This window comes from Anopheles arabiensis, chromosome X, assembly GCF_016920715.1.
Source record: "Anopheles arabiensis isolate DONGOLA chromosome X, AaraD3, whole genome shotgun sequence".
In the NCBI taxonomy this organism is placed as follows: domain Eukaryota; kingdom Metazoa; phylum Arthropoda; class Insecta; order Diptera; family Culicidae; genus Anopheles; species Anopheles arabiensis.
In genome coordinates this window covers 8,451,617-8,467,136 of record NC_053519.1, presented here as the reverse complement: position 1 = coordinate 8,467,136, position 15,520 = coordinate 8,451,617, and the positions used below count along the sequence as shown (strand labels likewise).

The 15,520-nt window shown below is 49.8% G+C and overlaps 4 protein-coding genes and 1 long non-coding RNA gene across 5 annotated transcripts; 2 read left to right on the top strand and 3 right to left on the bottom strand.

The window, feature by feature from the left end:
• Positions 1–3,258: 3,258 nt before the first annotated feature.
• On the bottom strand, positions 3,259–5,301 carry LOC120906019 (protein windbeutel). The gene is made up of 2 exons (XM_040317422.1): positions 5,018–5,301; positions 3,259–4,942 (listed from the first exon to the last, which is right to left on the bottom strand). The coding sequence occupies exon 2, from the start codon at positions 4,917–4,919 to the stop codon at positions 4,110–4,112; it is 810 nt and encodes a 269-aa protein (XP_040173356.1). The 5' UTR covers positions 4,920–4,942; positions 5,018–5,301; the 3' UTR covers positions 3,259–4,109.
• Positions 5,302–5,982: 681 nt separating this feature from the next.
• On the bottom strand, positions 5,983–6,388 carry LOC120906022. Its single transcript, XR_005739992.1, has 2 exons — positions 6,287–6,388; positions 5,983–6,233 (listed from the first exon to the last, which is right to left on the bottom strand). It is a non-coding gene; the product is annotated as an uncharacterized LOC120906022 (long non-coding RNA).
• Positions 6,358–7,510, top strand: LOC120906021 (peroxiredoxin-2). The gene is made up of 3 exons (XM_040317423.1): positions 6,358–6,532; positions 6,640–6,848; positions 6,921–7,510. The coding sequence occupies exons 1-3, from the start codon at positions 6,500–6,502 to the stop codon at positions 7,381–7,383; spliced, it is 705 nt and encodes a 234-aa protein (XP_040173357.1). The 5' UTR covers positions 6,358–6,499; the 3' UTR covers positions 7,384–7,510.
• Positions 7,511–8,844: 1,334 nt separating this feature from the next.
• On the bottom strand, positions 8,845–12,017 carry LOC120906018 (nucleolar protein 14 homolog). The gene is made up of 2 exons (XM_040317421.1): positions 11,464–12,017; positions 8,845–11,387 (listed from the first exon to the last, which is right to left on the bottom strand). The coding sequence occupies exons 1-2, from the start codon at positions 11,990–11,992 to the stop codon at positions 9,346–9,348; spliced, it is 2,571 nt and encodes an 856-aa protein (XP_040173355.1). The 5' UTR covers positions 11,993–12,017; the 3' UTR covers positions 8,845–9,345.
• A 1,738-nt stretch (positions 12,018–13,755) lies between these two features.
• Positions 13,756–15,156, top strand: LOC120906727 (methionyl-tRNA formyltransferase, mitochondrial). The gene is made up of 4 exons (XM_040318628.1): positions 13,756–13,990; positions 14,066–14,272; positions 14,357–14,658; positions 14,733–15,156. Exons 1-4 carry the CDS (start codon positions 13,833–13,835, stop codon positions 15,092–15,094), a joined length of 1,029 nt encoding a protein of 342 aa, XP_040174562.1. The 5' UTR covers positions 13,756–13,832; the 3' UTR covers positions 15,095–15,156.
• Positions 15,157–15,520: the final 364 nt, after the last annotated feature.

The following is a 15,520-nucleotide window of genomic DNA, read 5'->3' as shown; positions in this document are numbered from 1 at the left end:
TGCACTCGTATCAAGCAGGAGCTTGGTTTGCAAGTTTCGGCGAAAACGGTGTCTCGCCGTTTACACGCCGCTGGGTTCTGTGCCCGGAGACCGAGGAAGGTTCGTAAGCTGCAGCCGCACCACGTAGAAGCGCGCATTCGGTTTGCCGAAGAACATTTAGCTGCATCCATCTTTTGGTGGAGCAAAATCATTTTTTCGGATGAGTCCAGAATCAATGTGGATGGTTCGGACGGTATTAAATACGTCTGGCGCTTTCCTAATCAGGCGTATCATCCGAAAAATACGATAAAAACCCTAAAGCACGGAGGCGGCCACGTAATGGTGTGGGGTTGCTTCTCCTGGCACGGCACGGGTCCTTTGTTCCGTATCAACGGGACACTGAACTCGGAAGGGTATAGAAAAATACTTAGTCGTGAGATGTTGCCATACGCCCGACAACAATTCGGAGAAGAAGAGCATTACATCTTTCAGCATGATAACGACTCTAAGCACACATCGCGAACAGTTAAATGTTATTTGGCAAACCAGGATGTGCAAGTTCTACCGTGGCCTGCGTTGAGTCCTGACCTCAACCCGATTGAAAATCTGTGGTCAACTCTCAAGCGTCAGCTTAAGAACCAGCCTGCACGTTCAGCCGATGATCTATGGACACGCTGCAAGTTTATGTGGGAACGCATAGACAGAAGCGAATGCCGTAATCTCATCGGCGATATGGCCAAACGCTGTCAGGAAGTGATAGCGAATAACGGTCACCAGATTGACCGTTAGAATGTGTTTTCGCTCAGTGGAACACCGCAACACCTCCTCCCAACAACCACTTAAACAGTCCTTTTCAGGGCTACCAAATATTTCTGACAAGAACTATGTCTTTCGGTCACAGAAAAAAGTTCCTATTTTTATGTCCACCAGTGTACCTGGGAAGAAATGATAGAATAGGCAGTGCTGCAAAATGTCATGAGCATCACGAGATGTTCACTAACGAAAACAATGAACATCCATGGTAGCTTGATGCACATTGCTGATACTCAATAAAAATGTGTCATGCCGAACATGGGAGTACTTCAGTCAACCGCGATACTCTAACTCACAAGCTAAGCATAATGCCACCGCATGAATAATCATGCCTTTTTCTGCCAAATGCTACTGTTTCAGTCACCAACACTCATGACTGAAACGAAGCTCAAATCAGCTCTGAGATGATCAGAGGTGGTGGTCCAATCACATGATGGATGACATTTTGTTTAGCATCCAACTCTTGATCACTCACTTGGTCATGACATTTTTTCCCTATGATAAGCACGACATTCTTGGAATATACTTTCCGTGTGGTCCCGAAGCAGCAAAATGAGCATGGTTTCTCTGGTTTGATGATCTGTCGAGTCAAACAGAGCAAAAAAAAACATGCTTATTATGTTTCTTTGAACCACTCGCACGCACCGCATATCTCCCATGACGATCGGGATGATCACCGACAGAAAATGTCGCGACCAAGTGACTGATCACAATGCACACAATGACATGATTTTGTTTCAGCCAGAATTTGTCATGACTATTGCAGTGACGCTTTGCAGATCTGATCACAGTAAAAAAAAAAAGTCATGGTCAGTCACTATACCAAGCGTTGGACGCAAACTTGTCACGAAGCATGCATTGGTCACACCAATCGTTTTGAGTATCACCTGTGATTACCACAATTGAGTACGTGACACTGACATGAATTTTGTTTCAGTCATATTTTTTATGACTTTGACAGTGACATTTTGCAGTCGCCTGGAGTCACCCGGAGTTGAAGTCGTTCGGAGTCGTTTGGGGTCGGAGTTCGCTGGAGTCGACCGGAGTCTAAGTAATTCTGAGTCGTCCAGAGTCGATCAGAGTCAAACAGAAGCCGTCGGATGCAATGTGCTTGTGATCAAGCATTTCATTTCGTTGGGGTTTTTTTGTCTTTCACTATGTGCGTGCACTTCGTATACAGGCCTATGTTTCGACTCCGGACGTCCTTCGTATACAGGCTGACTCCGGACGACTTCGACCCCAACTGATTCCGGAAGACTCCAACTATCAACGACTTCACATCAGTTGCCTTTCACATCAGTTGCCACTATTTCACCTTCAGCAGGCTCCACGGGAACTTCCTTCGCGAATCAAGAACATTCGCGTTCTCACGACCCTTCAACTTTTCTATGGCCAGCATCGATACAGTTCCCGCTGTAACACGAACGCTGCGCGCTTGAATATGGCTGCAATCTAAACCGCCTAGTTGAGCTCTAGGATTTATTCCTTCTGTCGTCATCTTGATTAGAAATATTCTGGCATAACCTTTAAGAAGAGTTAAAGCATAGTGAACATCTATTCAGCGGTTGCTCCCTTTTATACACCAGTGTTACTAGGAATAGTCTTGGATTACTGAAGTCATGGACTGTTATTTATAACAATTTATTTGTTTTTGTACTTAAATACTTTCTTTCTAGGAACTTTTTAGGAATTCTTTCTAGGAACTCAATTTTAGTATAAGGGATTTACCTAGAAAAGGTTTAGATTTAAGCTTTAGTTGTACAGCCCTCGAGGCAACCGATTGAAATTTGTATAATAATATAACATTTTTGAGCACGACCCTCTTAACTTTAAAAAACCACCGAAACTGAATTCAATGGAACTTAAAACCCATCGAAACACACGCACGCACATGTAAAAACTGATGCAACATTGGATAGTGTGCTCCAATACCTTGAAATGAAATCCAATACGAATACACTAATGACTCCGATCAACACTAAAACCTGGTGACCGAATTCCAACTGGAAAACTATTGCATTAGACAATTTCTTTAAAATTTCATAAAAAATTTCAAAGAGAAAATAAAGGTTCAAAAAGATAAAATGAAGAATACATGATTGGCAGCACATCGTATATACTTACCTATTTCCCAACACATGTTGACGGAAGTCTGTTGCAACTGGGCCTGGGATTGATAGGTTGAAGAAGTTCCAAAAGCCCATCGATATCGCTGATGTATAGTTATCTATTTTTTTTTTTATTTAACGATTTATGCTACCTTATCTTTTGGGGCCCCGGCAAACATGAGCACACCTTTTTCGACGACAACAACAAGAAGCGCACAGGTTGAGAAACACTTTCTTTCAGAAGGGGGGTTGGGAGTACCTTCGCTATCCCCACAGTACCGCCGCAGGTCTTTTCGTGCACGGCGCAAGAAAGAAAGGCCAAAAAGAAAGAGACGCGCATCCCTCCCAGATGATCGTCTTTTTTTGCTCTTTCTTCTCTCTCTCTCTCTCTCTCTCTCTCTCTCTTTTTTTTTTCTCCGGATGGAAGTTTTTTCTCTTCTCGCGCAAGCACTTGTCTTTCGCTTCCTTTCCGGAACGGTTTTGCATTGGCAGCATAGTTTTGCTTTCTTCTCATGCACCGCTTCTTCGGCCATCGGTTCGGCTTCCAGCGATTCTCACCTCACATCGCGCTCGCGACGGTAAGGAATGTTTGCTTGCATGTGGCCGCACCGGCGAAAGGAGAAATCATGCTGCGGGGAGCGAGCGAGGCAATAGGCGTACGCCGCAGAGCGTGGCTGGCCGTGCCCATCCGTCCATTGCCCGCTGCCGGTGCAAGATGAAGGGGGTGCTAACAAGAACGGCGTGTGTGAAACATTAGCTCCTCTTTTTCGAGATCCCTCCCTACAGGGTTGTGTTAATTGTAGTTGAAATTTTGCGATCTCATGATAAGTACTTAGAGGGTTTCTTTTTCTTTTTGTTTTTTTGTTTTCTATGTTGCTTATGTGGTTAGGTTGGCTGCCCAGAATAATTCGCATCCGACAAGGCGGATGCTAACACAGTGCCAAGCAGCTCCTCCGACTCTCTCCGTGTACCAACCAATCATACTGGGAGGTAGAAATTAACCATATTTTTCATGTTTGACTGATTTTTGCAACAAATTTCCCGACCAAGAAAAACTTTAGCTCTGCAATAAAGCCAAAAGGGACACTTTTCAACCTTTCCCTCCCCAAACGAATCGATTCTCAACTGACAAACCACACAATCCGTTGTGTTCCCGTTACGTTTCTCGAACGCAGATGCGCACGGGCGCACGTGCAGCCTTTATTCGTTCTACAGCTCCGCCCGTTCGGGTTTGCCGCTCGACGACCCGCCGAACGACAGCATCACGTTCAGGCGCAGCTTCAGCTCCGCCCGCTTCGCGTCGCTCAGCTTCCCGGCCAGCAGCTTCTCGACACGCTTCATCTCGTCGGCCACCACCTCGCCGGCTGTCCGCCGCCCCCCGTCCGCCTCTTTCACGATCTTGCGCATCAGCGACAGATACATCGGGTAGGGCGCTCGGCTGGCCGCGTCCGGCTCTGCCCGCTCGGCCCGCTCGACCTGCTCGATCAGAGTGCGCCATTCCGCCGGCTCCGCCGTGCCCACGAACGACTGGGCCAGCCGGTCCAGCCGCTCGGTACACCCCGGCAGCCCGATGTACAGCTGCGTGTGGCGCTTGAGAAATTTGCGCAAGCTGTCGCCCGTCACCTCGCCGTCGGCCGGGTCGAAATCGATCGGCGGCGTACCGTCCCCGTGGAACAGCTTGATCACCGGGTACTCCTTCGGGATGGCGAACCGCCGGCCCAGGTCGGCATTGTCCTGCTCGCCGTAGTCCTTGATGCCGACCAGCGCAAACAGCAGCTCGTCCGTCGTGCCGACCGTTTCGAGCGCGAGCCCGGTAAACGCCTCGTGCTTGTCGCCGTACGGGAAGGCGGTATCGAACTTGACGATACTGTACCGGAACTTGCGCGTCACGAGATCGAACGTGGACGAGTCGAGATCGACGCAGCCCCGTGCGGTCCAGGCGACGGTCGGGGCAATTAGCGCGCTGGCAGCGACCAGCGCAAGGGCAACGACCGGCACTGGGGGGCCGTACCGCATCATGACACTTGCCACCACTGAAGGTGCTGCACATGAAAAAAGAACAATCAAAGGATGCTCAAAGGATAGGCTGATGCCGGCGGTGGGGTGGGTTTGCTTACCTGTACCGCAGCGAGAAGAAGGCGTCGACCACAATCCACAGGAAGCAAACAATTTGTCAGCAACTGTCCGCTTTATTGTGCCATCCACACGAACGCAAGCACGTTGTTTTACTTTTTCAACTGAATTCGCTAACTGCTTTTGTTTCACTGTACACTAAACTAATAATAAAAATTAGGTTTTCTTTCAATTACATTAAATGTTAACTTGCACAAAAAGCTGCACAAAAAGCTGCCTCTGCGGGGAGTTGCCGATGCCGGCTGAAAACAACAAGAAGAAGGCGTGTTGACATACACGCAATTTGTTTACATTGACAGTGCTGCCAAGCTGTATGCTTGTTGTTGCACTTTGCGTGAAGGGAAATAAAAGTTTACTTTGATTGTTTTACAATTGAATTGATTTGGCGAAATTGTAAGCAAATTCTTCAAACCACTGCAAATATGTTTCTAATTTAATAGAGAATAATTTTCGTTCTGTTCTTCGTCTCGCCACCCGAAAGCAATCCAACTGTCAACTTCAAACACGCGCAGAGTGACCAGAACCATCGAATTATAGGGTGTAAAGGATTTTAGTTTTTATTCAATTGTATTGATGCCCAATGAAACGATACCAATAAATCCCCAAGTGCCACAAATCCACTAAACGACCACTAAACGGCTTCTAAACGACTGAAGCTCTCTACCTAAACGGAATGTAGAAAAAACTTCGTTTAGCAGATGGCAAACGACTCATGCATTCTAAAAATAGCGAAAAAGCTGGTGGCGCTCTCTGTTGGTGGGATACCCCAACCAGTTGAGCTTCATCGCTTGGAGGAGAGCTTTCTCATTTCCTCTGTACTGTTGAAGGCAAAGAAGAAGAAGAAGAAGAAGAAGAAGAATATATATTTAATCACAAATTACTTTTTTAAGTTTATTTTATGTTTTCATAAAAACTGCCCAGTTTTTAATAACTTTATGTTTTTCCAATGCTAATAATTGAAATTTGCATTACTTGAATATATTTTTTTTTTTTGGTATGATGATGTGCTCTGATAACCGTTTTTTTCTTCAAATATCCTCCTCAGAACGCAATGCCATCTTTGTATTGAACTGTCACTTCTCAACAGCACGGATAAACGGACAGCCGGATAAAAGGTACCCGTCCGAATAGAAGGGCCGGATAGACGGCGCTCCATTGTAATAATAATAAGAAGATGAAGAAGAAGAAGAAGAAGAAGAACTGTAAAATTAATAAAATCACGCATCTCTGAATCCGCGTATCTCGGGCACTACCTGTATACAGCTCAAACTGCCTGAACAAAATCTGGCCACACTGACCGCGCTGTGAACCGGCATATCGCAGCAAACACACACGCGCTGAAAGAAAAAAAGAACATTCGAAACGTTCGGTCACGGTGCCACAATCAGCTAGCTGCTAGTGCACGATTGGCAACACCATCCACACCACAGCCGAATCCGATCACCGTTTAGTGCTCTGCCTTCAAAATGTCCTTCCTCGTTCGCCAGCTAGCCCAAGCGGTACGTACCAGCCAGGCCACCTCCACCTTCACCTTGTTTACATTTAGTGGCCCTCGGCACATTATATAATTGCGTTCAACTAAACATTTCCTCTCCCGGCTCCGTAGTGCACCCGGCTCGGCACGTCCGCCGCTGCGCGGGGCTGCCTCCAGCGCAGCGCCCTGCTGCACACCGGCCGGACGCTGTCGGTGGCCCAGGTCCAGCAGCCCGCCCCATCCTTCCAGGGTACCGCCGTCGTCAACAGTGACTTCCGCGAAATCAAGCTCGCCGACTATCGGGGCAAATATTTGGTGCTGTTTTTCTACCCGCTCGATTTGTAAGTGTGTGTGTGTGTGCGGCATGCCAGCCGGGATCAACATGCTTCTTTTTTTTTCATTCTCCTCGCCAGTACGTTCGTGTGTCCGACCGAAATCATTGCCTTTAGCGATCGGATCAACGAGTTCCGGGAGCTGAACACGGAGGTGGTCGGCGTGTCGGTCGACTCGCACTTCTCCCACCTGGCCTGGATTAACACGCCGCGGAAAGCGGGCGGGCTCGGCAAGCTCGAGTATCCACTGCTCGCCGACCTGACCAAGCGGATCAGCGCCGACTACGGCGTGCTGCTGCCGGACGGCATCTCGCTGCGCGGCCTGTTCATCATCGATCCGGCCGGCGTGGTGCGCCAGATCACGATCAACGATCTGCCGGTTGGGCGGTCGGTGGACGAGACGCTCCGCCTGATCAAGGCGTTCCAGTTCGTGGAGAAGCACGGCGAGGTGTGCCCGGCCAACTGGGAGCCGAAGTCGAACGCGGCCACCATCAAGCCGAACCCGAAGGATTCGCGCGAGTACTTCGAAAAGCACGGCAAGTAAGGCACGGTGGCGGCGTTTAAGGGATGGGGGGAGAGCAACCAGGAGCAGCATATACCTGTGACATTCTTTATGTAATAATAAAAACAAGGGCTCGAGTAGCCTGGGGCATTTCCTTTTGCAAAGCTTACTTGGATGGTTTTTTGTTGCGTTTTTTTTTTTGGATTATTTTGTAAAGGAGTTCAGGGAAATGCAAATACGCTTGATGAACGATGGGATCGGAATCATGATTTATTCATTATAGGCTTTTTATGAATCAAGGTTTACTTCGATCAACGTTTTCTTTAATAATCTAACGTCCCCTCCTTAACCTCGAATTAGAAAACTCCTGTTACGGAGTGTTTTCGGATCGCACCCCACATCCGTTAACTTGTTACTGGTGCACATCAACTCATTCACGTACGCTTCCACGGAGCAAGAATCCACTAAACGGTTATTCGTCAGCTTCCGTAGCGATTCAATGATATCTTCTTAAAAGGCCGATTTCCAAAGCCGGTTTCGCTGTCCTTGCCGTCTGCACCAAGCTATAGTTTATTGTAGTGATGGGAAAATTAAGATTTCATCGGAATCGATTCCGTCTAGCATCGAAGTTTTCTGGAATCGAGTATCATTTGTAGTTTCGGAATCATTTGTCTTAATCGATTCCGGAATCGGTTCCAGAATCAGTTCCGGAAATTGGAATCAGCTCCGAAATAGGTTCCGGAATTAGCTCTGGCATTGGTTCCGGAATCGGTTCCAAAATCAGCTCCGGAATCGGAATTGGATCCAGAATTGGTTCCGGAATCATCTCCTGAATCGGCACCGGAATCAGAATCAGCTCCGTAATCAAAATCGGCACCGTAATCGGTTCCGGAATCAAAATCAGCTCCGGCATCGGAATTGGCTCCGAAGTCAAAATCGGCTACGAATCGAAGTCCGTTTCGGCATCTTCACAAGAATAGACGTTTGGACCCAATGATTCTACGCATTGATAGCCGCAAAAACTCCAAATTTACTTTTAAACGATCCATGCTCATGGAGATTCCCGAACTGATTTCACGTCTGAAACTTCTTATTTCAATTCAAGAATTGATTCTCATTCCGGAGCTAATTCCATTTCTGGAGTCAATCCTGATTCCGTAACCGGAGCAATTGGCGATTCCCAAATCGATTCTGATTCCGGTGCCGACTCTAGAATTGACTTTGAAATCGGAATCGGGTAGGCCACCACTATTCCATAGCTCGCAGTGTCATGCCTCCGCTTCCTGAATAATTACTGTTGTCATACTCATACAGTCCCTTAGCACCGAAAGGGATTGATCGGCACCATATTCCAAACGAAACTAGAGTCCAGTATTCTATATTCTGCTAAAGAAAACAAACGATTCTCTCATATGCACGATGTGCACTTCGATTGCGTTCCTGGGCCCCATAACCTAAAGGAGTTATTATTTCTATTTCTAAATCAAGGTAAACTTCGATCAATGATTTCTTTGATAATCGAACATTTTGGCCAAATTTATTCGCTATTCTTCCTACCGACACTCTCGTTACAGCGACCACCTATACATGGCAGTGGAACCTTAAAACTCACATTAAGAGAGAGGGATTTCCCGGCCGTCTCGAACAAAACGAACTGGTAACAATCTATTACCGATCTTGTCAGCACATCGCTGATTGCAAATTCGTACAAATGTTCAAATACTCATAAGCTCTCCTCCTAAACCCGCATCATCTAGCGAGATCTCTTAACTCTAAATGCTTAAAATTTTACACACTTTTCTTCCAACGTGTGATGAACGCTTCAAGCAAGCTTCCTTTTCCGAACCCAGCTTTATCTTCCGCATTTAACACATGTTTCGTACAACACTTTTTGCTCGTCTCTTTAGTTTTCGACTCCTAGGCTCGTCCTCTTTAGGCACGTCTCCCAACAGCCTTAGCCTTAGCATTTTAATTAACCTAAACGCTGGCCGGAACCGCGCACCTTTACTTCCGATACTTGGCCCGCCGGTCGAGCGATTTCAGCTCGGCCTGCTGGTGAGACGCGTGGCTGAAGATCTGGCGCACCTTCTGCTGCCGCTCGCGGTCGCTCTCCATGCGCCGCTTGTGCTGCAGCTTCGCCAGATACTCGTTGTCGAGCCGGATCTCGCGCTTGGCGCCGCGCGTCACCTTCTTAATCTTCTGCTGCAGCTTGCGGCGCTGCTCGCGCACCGGCACCGCCGTCTTCGGCCGGCGCCGGATGTCCTCGTACACCGGGTTAATCTTCGGCTCGAGCAGCCGCAGCGGTTTCGGTTTCTGCTTCGCCTGTGCCAGGTAGGGCAGGGTGCGGCCGGCTAGCGCGGACAGCTGCGCGATCGTTTCGTCGAGCGCGGTGTGCACCGGCTGGCTGGACGGCGCTTTACGGAGAGCGCGCAGCGGGAGCAGAAAGTGGGCCGCAACGATCGGCAGGGCGGGATTGCTGTCCAGCTGGGTGCAGAGGGCGGAGAGCAGCGTGACCGTGCAGACGATGGCACGCACCTTGAAGGAGGGCGTTAGCTGCCCGAGAAGCAGATCCTGCCCGGTGAGCTGTGTCGCGGCGGTGTCTGCCTCCGTCAGTACGTCCGCTTCGCTGAGCTGCAGGCTGGTGAGCTTAAACGGCTGCCCGACGGTGGTCAGCGGGTGCAGGGCGTCCTTGGCGCACGCCTGCCCCAGCACGCCGGTCAGGAAGGCGACGGCGGACGGGAGAAACCGCTTGGAATGCTCCGCACACTCCAGCACGGTCGTGACGAGCAGCAGGCCGCGGGCAATGTCACGCCGGTTGCGCACCTGGCAGCGGGACAAAATTTCCCCCACGAACACGAGCGCCGGCGTCACGATGGAGTGGCGCCGGTCGGACGCCGAGAACAGGACAGGGACCAGCTTGAGCAGCACGACCGTCGCCAGGCCGGGATAGCGCCGCGGTTGCTTCCGGAACTCGCCGTACTTCTCCTCGAGCACGCTGTGGAACACCCGGCCAATGCCGGACGGGTCCGTTTGCGCGATATCGTGCAGCAGGGGCATCAGCAGGTGCAGCGTCTCGAACTCGCCCGCAATCGTGGCGCTGGTGGCGTGCGCAAACCGCACGCCGAGGTAGTTGAGCGCGTACGCGAACAGCACCGACCAGCGCGATTTGTGCAGGAAGGGCTTCTGCCGGAGCGTGTGCACCATGGACGCGACCACACCGACCCGCCCCTGCACGTCACCCTCGTGCCCGTCCAGCAGCTCGGCGAACTGTTCGTACTCGCGCGGCACATCTACCATACGTAGCGTGTACGTGGGCGCAACGGCCGCCGGCTTGGCCTTTGCTTTGGGCGCTACAGTTTGTTTGGCCGGTTCCGGTTCCGCGTCCGACTCGTCCTCACTGTCGTCCTTGTGCTGCACTGCCGCCTTCAGGTCCGACAGGCTGTCCGCCTCGCTCGAATCTGACTCTTCGCCCTCATCCTCGTCTTCCTCCTCTTCATCCTCCTCCTCCTCATCCGGCGCCGATCCGTTGCGAACGTCTTCCCCATCCGGCTCGCCGTAGTACGCTTCCTCCTCGCCCGCACCCTCCACCAGATAGTCATCGCCGAGCGCGTCGGCCGAAATCGGCCGGCTAGCGCCCTGCGTCACCGTCTGCGCCTCCTGCTGCTGCATCCGCTGCTGCTTTTCCCGCTCGGCCACCTCCCGGCGCTTCTGCTCCTCCGCCGCCCGATCGATCGACTTCAGCTTCTCGGTGGGGGCACCGCGCGGCTCAAACACCATCTCGCGCAGCGCCCGGTCGTAATCGTCCGGCTTCGGCCGCTCGCTATCCCGCCGGATGTGCTCGGTGAACTGCGGCATCAGGCTCTTCAGCTCGTCGTCCAGCCGCAGCCGCATCTCGTACATCTCGTCGTTCTCGCGCTGCCGCTCCGTCTTCTGCCGCTTGCTCTCCGCAATCATCTCCTCGATCACCGTCTTGCGGTCCTTGCCGGCCGGTCGGCCCGACTCGTCGTCCGAACCGCCACCGAAGTGTGTCGCACTGGTAAAGGCATCTGCAAAAACACAAGCGCACACACACGTCAGCAAACAAGCCGAGCAGCTGCCGGCCAATTGGCTCTCAGCCCTTACCCTGCAGCATCCCGTCCTCGTCCTCGTCCTCATCGGCACCGTCCGGCACGTCGTCCAGGTGCTCGATCTCGTGCATTGTCCGGCCGCCGTGCGTCAGGTTCAGATTGTACATCTCCTTCGCCTGCTCCTTGCGGGACGGCTGCCGAGCGTACCGGCCGTTCTGCCGCGCGTCCATAAACTGGTTCGTCTTGTGCAGCAGCGCGAACTCCTTGCCGAGCGTCTGCTCCCGCTTCTCGTGCGACAGACGGTGCAGCTGGCCTGGCCGCTTTGATTGTGTGCCGCGGTTGAGCACGGCGTGCTTCGTCTTCATCACGACCGTCTCGAACGGGTTCGGCTTCCGGACGGTGGCCGCCGCCTTCCGGCGCAGCACCGCGTCCGCCTTTCTACTCACCTTGGCACACATGGTCACGCGTGCGTGTTTTGTATATGTTTGTGCGCGCGAGTCTGCTGGGGGAGAAAAAAGTACGAACCCCGAACTTGGTGGTTCCCGGTCCTGCGTCGCTCTGTTAGCACGTGTTGTGCGAAACATAAACAATGCCTCTGACAGCTGCCGCCGCCTTTGACAGCTCTATACGATTGTGGGCATATGTCAACGGGGCGCGTAATGTAAACAATGGCGAAAAAAATGGAGCTCAGCACTTTACGTTACATTAGCGTTACGCGTAACGCTTGTTTATCTCAAACCCAAGCAACATTTTTGTTCAACTCCGTTTATATTGTCGTGGATGGGCAAATCGATAGATAATTATGGCTTATTATTTTAATGATTTTTTATATCTAGCATATCTAGCATTTTCGGTGAGAGAAATCTCCTTGGTATGCAAAGAACGCAGGAGTTGAGAACAATTTGGATTTACAATTAATGGTGGACGACCAATTATATTTAATCTTTTTGCAGTCTAATAATCTCAAAAATATACAAAAAAAGCATCAAAAAAACTTCTTTGACTTCATTTTAGCAATTAAAATCGATTTTTTTTTCAACATCGTTGCAAAAGTCTCAACTCGGCATCCTTCAAAGCTGCTAAAAAAATCCGAGTGAGAAACCGGTTGTAAATTCTCTCACAGCCATCTCTAGTCTGCCATCTCTGTGTTTGTAGAAACGCTCATGTAGAAACACGGTTAATGGGGACCGAAAACAACCGCAAAGATATCACTAATTTTCGAGTAATTTTGCAAGTAGGGAGTGGTTTTTGCCACCAAATCAATAATTTAATATGATTTTGACTGATTATAACTGTTATAAACCTTTTGAAATGGTTTTATCATTCGATCAATAGGGATCTTGGTGTATCTTGGAGACTATCTGTATTTCAAATATGTTTGTTTTTCTACTTACCCGGCGCTCTAGCACCAATCAAACACTACATCGAACATGAAAAATGTATGAGATTTGACATGTTTGTCTTGTTTGTTTATTTGTGTCTGACAGTGCACCTCCATATATGGGTATATACAGGCGGTCCCCGAGATACACGGTACCTCTTATACGCGGATTCGGAGATACGCGGTTTTCCAAATTTGACAGTTCTTTGAGCAAATTGTACTGATTTGACACATCAATTGAGAAATACCAAATAATTTCCGTATTGATAGAATGTGAAATACCATTTCAAAAGGTTTTAAACTGTTCAATTCAGTAGAAACATATCAAATAATTAATTTGGTGGTTAAAATCATCCCCTACTTGCAAAATTGCATGACAATTAGAGATATTTTGGCTGGAAATCACGAGATTCGACTTACGCGGAAATTCGAGATACGCGGTATATTGCGGCCGTTTTCGGTCCTCATTAACCGTGTATCTCGGGGACCGCCTGTATATGGGATTATATGGGTTTGTTCGTGTCGGATTCCGTGTTCGATTGATGCTAGAACGCCGCCTTATTGAACACATTTCTTAAAAAAGAAGTATTTAAGGGTTTCATTCGATGGCTTTTTCTCATAAATCACTGCGCAAAAATAAAATAAAAAACATGCTTGCACTAGATAAATATAATTTTTATTTCGCGGGTAACGACAAATACTAAAAAAAATCAGGCATCGAGTTGTTTGTCTTGCAACAAAAATATTTTCATAGACTCATATTTTCATCACAGTTCTCAATATTTTTTTGTTTGTTTCAATAACCAACACTGCTTTGCCGCGTGGATGATAAAACCACAATACAAATGTTGCTTGGGAATTTTATAAGCTATGTAACGCTTCTCCAATGTAACATAAAGGGCTGAATCTTACCTCTTCCTATGTGACCGACGCGCAACCGGTTTGTCACTTTGTCGTTCGGTTTTGTTGTGATGTTTCCACCAGGGTGCCAAGGAGCGGGTTTGTTTACGAATGAAATCACATAATTGCACTCGCCGCACAGAATGCTGCTGAGCCGGGTACGCCCAAGGCGTTCGATCTTCCGCAGCATCACCAACGCCAGCGCCCAGCGACACTTTGCCAACGTTTCCCGCCTCAAGGTTCTGTTCTTCGGCACGGACCACTTCTCACTGCCAAGTCTGAAAAGCATTCACTCCAATCTGTAAGTGTACAACAGTCGCGGTGCCGGCTCGGATCGCTTTTCCAGCTTTGCATTACCTTCCCGGTCTCTCCATAGAGTAAACAATGGGCGAGTGGAGCGGATCGAGGTGGTTACGTCGTTCAAGGCGGCGAAGAACCCGGTGAAGCAGTACAGCCGAACCGCCGGCCTGCCGCTGCACGATTGGGCCGCCTGTACGCCTGCCACTGCCAGCAGGTTCGATCTCGGCGTAGTCGTTTCGTTCGGCCACCTCATACCGGAGACGTTCATCGATTGCTTCGATCGGTAGGCGCCGCCCCGGCTATTACCTCACCTTACCTTGTTCACCCGACTCATGCATTCGCTTCACCTTCGGTTTCACCTTCGCAGGGGAATGCTTAATGTGCACGCTAGCCTACTGCCCAAGCTGCGCGGTGCGGCCCCGATCGTGCACGCCATCGCGAACGGCGAGCAGCGGACCGGCATCAGCATCATGCGCATCAAGCCGAAACAGTTCGACGTCGGGGAAATACTGCTCCAGTCGGCGGTCAGCATCGAGCGCGACACGCTAATGCCCGAGCTGCACGACCGGCTGGCCGCGATCGGTGCCGACTGCTTGGTCACCTGCATCGAGGACCTGGAGGGCTACTACCAGCGGCTAACCGTGCAGAACGATGCGGAGGCAACGTATGGTAGGTTGAATTGCGCTCGCACTACAATGTTTGCTGTAACTCGTTTCTCTTTCGTTCGCTTGCAACCGCCACAGCGCCGAAAATCGATCCAAAGTTTGCGGAAATCCGATGGCACCAGGCAACGGCGGTGAGCGTGTACGATCGGTACCGCGCTCTGTACGGACTGCGCCCACTGCTCACCAGCTTTGGGGGGGAGGTAGTGAAGCTGTTTAAACTGTCCTTCGACAGCACGCAACCGGTACCAGCAGTGCCGGCAGACCGGCCTGGCCAGCTCGAATACTCCAAGCGCAGCAGGCAGCTGCTGGTTCGGTGTGGTGACGGTCGAGCGCTAGAACTGTTGCAGCTATCCGTCGGCGGAAAGAAGACACTGTCGGGGCAAGACTTTTACAACGGCTTCCTGAGCAAGGTGAGCCGATCGGACCGGTACTTTAAGTGACAGCGCGATTTAAGAGATAGTTAAAAGCAGGCAGTACGAATAGGAAAATTTATTTAATGTGACGTTTTGGCGCGTTTGGCTCGTTCGTTTTTACGTCTGCAATATCACACGGGACGAGTGCACGAGTAGAAAACGCGATTCATCTTATTGTTACTGAGGTGAGGGATACTGCCAAGACTGCAAAGCGGTTGTAGCGCCGGATAAGTAATATCACACCAGAATGAATGATTTGTCTAACTTGGGCATGGTAAAACAAACTGCTAGTTTTGTTAGAACCGCTTATTACTTCACTACTCCGCATTCACTTCGACTTAAATTAAATTTGTTTGGGGCAAAGATTTTTTTCTTTATTTTTATAGAGACTTTGAGCCAATTGGCATCATTCGCCTCTTTGTGGGCAAAGATGTGTTCTACCTCGATTATTGG

Bases quoted from the DNA above. Each gene is read 5' to 3' on its own strand.
- LOC120906019 (XM_040317422.1), bottom strand. From the start codon at position 4,919: ATGATGCGGTACGGCCCCCCAGTGCCGGTCGTTGCCCTTGCGCTGGTC.
- LOC120906021 (XM_040317423.1), top strand. From the start codon at position 6,500: ATGTCCTTCCTCGTTCGCCAGCTAGCCCAAGCG. The intron at 6,533-6,639 runs GTACGTACCAGC...CCGGCTCCGTAG, and splicing joins TTCGCCAGCTAGCCCAAGCG to TGCACCCGGCTCGGCACGTC. The intron at 6,849-6,920 runs GTAAGTGTGTGT...TCTCCTCGCCAG, and splicing joins TTTTTCTACCCGCTCGATTT to TACGTTCGTGTGTCCGACCG.
- LOC120906018 (XM_040317421.1), bottom strand. From the start codon at position 11,992: ATGTTTCGCACAACACGTGCTAACAGAGCGACGCAGGACCGGGAACCA. The intron at 11,388-11,463 runs GTAAGGGCTGAG...GTGTTTTTGCAG, and splicing joins CGAGGACGGGATGCTGCAGG to ATGCCTTTACCAGTGCGACA.
- LOC120906727 (XM_040318628.1), top strand. From the start codon at position 13,833: ATGCTGCTGAGCCGGGTACGCCCAAGGCGTTCGATCTTCCGCAGCATC. The intron at 13,991-14,065 runs GTAAGTGTACAA...GTCTCTCCATAG, and splicing joins AAAAGCATTCACTCCAATCT to AGTAAACAATGGGCGAGTGG. The intron at 14,659-14,732 runs GTAGGTTGAATT...CAACCGCCACAG, and splicing joins CGATGCGGAGGCAACGTATG to CGCCGAAAATCGATCCAAAG.